We start from the raw sequence: 4787 nt of genomic DNA, 5'->3' as shown, positions 1-4787 counted from the left end.
AAGGTCCCTTCCAACCCAAACCAGGCTGTAACTGTTTTATGGTCCCAGCAGCACCCTTCTCGCCCTTGACCTGAGACGGGGCTGTCCTCATCTGCCACCATCACCTGGAAAAAGCACACATTCTAATGATTTCCACATCTGCTGAGGGGTTTCATAACAGAACCCCTCAAACCCAAACATCTGCCCACTGTTCCCCAAGAGGCAAAGGCTCACAGATGCCTGAGGACTCCCACAATGTCTCACCCATCCTGGTTCTCCCTACAGTGGCTGGGGAGGCGAAAATAATCTGTTGCCTTGGCTTTTTGTAAGGAGAAAGGTTTGCAACCTGGGCACTAAAGCAATGAAAACCAACAAGTCAGCAGCAAGTGGGAGCCCCTGTTTTTAAGAAAAGGGCATGGGGAGAAAGAAAAAGGCAATAAACTCCCTAAGACAAAATAAATGCTGAACATTTAGATTTCTGTCTTAATATTTTAAGTCTTTTTTTCCTACAGTGAGAGCTGAGGAAGAGCAACATTCTGTTGATTTAGTTAAAAAGAATTATGTTTATGGCAACCTCAAACATGAAGGTAAACTTGCCTTTTTTTTTTTAATGTGTATATATATATTTAAGTCTTACTGGGCTTTTAAAAATGGAGTACAGTGGGCATTATGTAGACACAGCTACACATAGAAGTGACACTAAACACAATGCTGGAGACTCCAGAATACAATTCTGGCCGTATATGGGTTTAGAAACACGTTTGTCCCACGGTGTTACTATAAGCTCTTATGAAAATTTAGCATCTCAGTGAGGGTCCCACTCAGCAACAGACTCGAAATCGGATGCTTTTTTGCCACACCAATATGCTTCGGGTGGGACTCGAGCATCTCCTACACACAGTCAGCACCAACCACACAATGGACAGTTCCATGATGTTATTAAGAGTAAATGGAGATGAAAGATTAATCTGACACTTTCCAAGCCCAAAACTGAAAAGTAAACCTTGCATTACATTAAATATGTATGAAATGAGTATTTTCATTGAGCAGAAGCATTTCACATCAGTTACCTTCCTCTCGTATTGCAGTTAGCGTCTATGTTAAGGTGTTTAAAAACAGCCCATTTCTTCTATGTATGGATTTGGCTCATTCTCAAGAAGAACTAATAGATCCCGACTATTTGTGGATTGGTCCAGATGGAAGAAACTTAGAAGGTCAGTCACCTTATTCAGGCTACAAAGGGTTTCCCCTCAGCCTGCCTTAGCCGTTCCCCCCCCCCAGTCACTAACAAAATAAGCTTATTACAGAAACCTCACAAACTTAGAGACTACCTTGAGGGGTGGGAAGACAATCAGGAAAATATGCTGCGATAGGGAAATGGTTTCTGTTTACAAGGGAAAAAGTCAGCCACAAATGGCTAAGGAGGTTACTGTAAATGAAATCACACATTTTCCTTGTTTCTACCATCCTGCAGTAGGATGGTGGGTCCAAATAGTCACTTGGTCCTACGTCAATTTTTTCCATAAGCTCTGACATTAGATTGTGTTTCTTTTCTCCCTCTAAGATTTCCTGATGCTTGAGACAGAAGGAAACTTGCAATCAGTCCTAAAGGTCATCAATTTTAGTTGCCTCAGACTGACATGAATCGGTGTCATTGTGTACAAGAGCAAGGTTTCATCTTCAAATGTTCTAAATGAGCAGAGCATCAGAAACCAAACATTTCCAGTAATCAAGTATTTCTTGTTTCTGTTCTAGGGCATTTGCATGTGAATCTTAAGGAAACAGGAAAGCTGATGTTGCTGGGGTTTAAGGAGTACATGTCTGGAGCCTACACTTGCACTCTTTCTCACAAAATGATAGAAACTACGACACAGGAGGAAAGAGAAACGTTTGAGACATATAAATTCATGGTGTATGGTAAGCTGGGTAGCTCCTTAGTCAACTCGTGCACGCAGCCTTTGTGGTTTGGTGGGTTTGTGAAGTGCATGTTTATGGCAAGGCTTGATATAAAAAAAATAACGAGTTGATATCTCAGAATAGAAAAATCTCTATTTTTTGTATTTATACACACTTGGCCCTTCCCTCAGCTTTGGGAAAAGGTTTAAATAACTGCTACCAAGAATAAAAGTAATCTCTACCCTTGGTAAGAACCAAGTGAACTGCAACAACTCCAGCCAAATCCAAGCTCTGAGAAGGAAGCTCATGTCCAAGTGCAGTCTCCCACATCAGAGGCTGCCAAACCAAACGAAGGCCATTCCACCGCTTGTTACCACTGTTCACAATATCACCTCCCCCCACTAAGTAACATCCAAAACTGTCTGAGAAACACTTTTAAAACAACTTTACAAAACATTCCATCCTCCATCAGAATTGCAGAGGATGTTTGTGCACAATCCAACCCATTTCAGCTTGACAGCTTTGCAGACATACTTGTTCCACGCTATTTCCATGACAGAGGGTTGGAACTAGATGATCTTTAAGATCCTTTCCAACCCAAACCATTCTATGATTTCATTAATTGCCCCCTTTTTTGTTTTAATACCTGGGAGCAGAGCCTTATACCACAAGCACAGGAATCCCTGTACATTTCAAACTCAGATGTCTCTTACTCTGAGTCAGCTCTGGCAAGGCCAGATTTATTCTGTTGTGGTTAATGAGTAAGTCTTATTTATTTGTTTGCTTTTGAATAAGAGCCCGTGTTTCAAAGTACACTGATACAGACGATAAGGTTCTATTGAAGCCTCACTTTGTAACCACACACAGACTCTCTGCTCACAGCATACAGGGAAGCTGACCACGCGTACCAGGTCTTCGTTCGCTTTACTACCAGGGAGTGTGAGCTACCAGCCAACGGCCACTTCTTTGAGGAGCTCTTGAAAATCTTAACTAACATCATCTCGGATCTGACGTGTAACATCACAGAGTCCTCCTACAAATGCCATTCTGTCATGATACCCAAGCGAGGCCTCCTGCACGAACTGTTTGTTAGTTTTCAAGGTAACAGGTTTCAGTGTTTGGGAGAGATCACCCCAGAGTGCAATAAACACCACCTGAAATGCATCATAATCGAGCAAGTCTGAGAGCTCTTTCCCCCCTTGCTTTTGGAGTCCCTGTATTTTTTCTTACTAGCCCACAGATGGAGCTAAAATGCAGTTTATACATTGAATTTGTAGCACCATCCTTCCTATAACCTAAACGAGAAATGTTCATTTCAAGGCAGGCACTTGGAAAGGCTTCTTGAAAGATGATGATAAGATGCCATGATTTTTTTCCTTGTAAAAGGAAAATGGTCATGAACCTAAAGATACCCGCTTGAGGTATTTGAGTTCCTTGCGATAGATTCTTCAACACATTTAACTCTGTCTTTTCCCCCCACCCATAGTCAACTCTTTTGCACCAGGATGGGAGGAAGTTTGCAGACAGCTTCCCTACGACTGTCAAGATGCAACAAACATGAGAGTTCAAGAGGTTTGTGTCAGCCACCCTTGTGTCTTTGTGTGTTTAACTGATTTCACTGGTGGTTATCCAGCTTCACCCACGGTTTATGGGATTAATATTATTGTAAATGACAATTCACAGGTTTCAAATCATTCAGATCAGGGTGAAAAATTGGTTTTAAAAATCAAATTGATCCAAATAGTTTAAAAATAAGAAGTCAGGCTCATGATGTCCTTTATATTTACTGCCAAGAATAAGGAATTAGAAGAATTAGTATTTATATTAGTATACTGAACTTCCAGGTCTCTAAACTGAATCTTTGATTTATAATTTGATAAACAGAACACAGTTTAAAGTAAGTCTAACGTAGCTGACTTCTAAAACCTGTTCTCCTGCTTTTTAATGTTAAAACACATCATCAGATTACACACTGGGTCTGATCCCAGGTCCTCTGAAGCCAGAGGAAGATTCCCAGTTAACACGATGGGTCAGTGCATGTGGGAATCAGGATGATAAAGTATTAAGTGATGTTATTAAATCAATAACAAATACCTGGCTAATCTTTTATTCCCCCAATGTTTCTGGATTTTAGGCAAGAGACCGAATTGAGGAGTTTTTCAAGAAGCAGACGTATGTTTTGAAGCACGAGTTCCAAACTGCCCCTACAATACACTACGTGGAGAACAGCTTCTCAGTTACTTACATTGACAGCTGCCAACCAGGCTTTGGGAAGAACAATGTCACCCACCAGAGCTGTGCCAGCTGCTGTGGTAAATATGCAATACAGGGGTTTTGTACATGGCTTTATGAGCTCAGGTCACAGGTTTCTCTGAAGTGTTTGGTAAATATCACTGTGGGAAGCACTATTTCCATTCATCTTCTGTAAAGACATTCCCATTGAAGGTTTTGGGAAGAGAAGAACAGAAAAGCATTTGTTAGAGTGTTTACAGGTGTGAAACTGTATTTCCAAGTGAAGTGGAAGTGGTGAGGTGGGGTTTGAATTGCAGGTCACTGGTGAGTGACTATGCTCAGGGTATAAAGCAAATAACCAATGACTTTAATGGCCAAGGTGCTAGAAAACACCCAGCTCTTTTTAAAAGATCCTTTGCCAGCAGCACCCACTCCTAGTTCTGGGTTAGTGAGAGGCAGGCTCAGGGAGCTTGGGAAAGATGAGGGTCCCTTTGGAGCACTGGGAAGCATGTGATGGTGTCTGATGGTCACAGCCAAAGCAGAGGAGAGCTGCCTGACGTGCTGCCTGTGTTCTCTTCACAGTGGTCTGTGAGCCTGGAACTTACAGTCCCAACAACGACGTGACCTGCCAGGTTTGTCCAGACCCTCAAGTCAGGATGTACGGAGCAAGATTTTGCTGA

The 4787-nt window shown here is 41.9% G+C and overlaps 1 protein-coding gene across 1 annotated transcript; it reads left to right on the top strand.

The window, feature by feature from the left end:
- Positions 1 to 491: 491 nt before the first annotated feature.
- On the top strand, positions 492 to 4787 carry ZPBP2 (zona pellucida binding protein 2; the record flags this gene model as incomplete). Its single annotated transcript, XM_010023491.1, has 7 exons — positions 492 to 566; positions 1068 to 1193; positions 1735 to 1896; positions 2758 to 2976; positions 3362 to 3447; positions 4010 to 4187; positions 4690 to 4787. Coding segments are annotated over 7 exons (944 nt in total), but the record flags the coding sequence as incomplete, so codon positions are not given.

The sequence above is a fragment of the Nestor notabilis genome, unplaced genomic scaffold, assembly GCF_000696875.1.
Source record: "Nestor notabilis isolate BGI_N333 unplaced genomic scaffold, ASM69687v1 scaffold5311, whole genome shotgun sequence".
Taxonomy (NCBI): Eukaryota; Metazoa; Chordata; class Aves; order Psittaciformes; family Psittacidae; genus Nestor; species Nestor notabilis.
The sequence above is the reverse complement of the archived record's forward strand: the minus strand, read 5'-3'. Positions and strand labels throughout refer to the sequence as shown.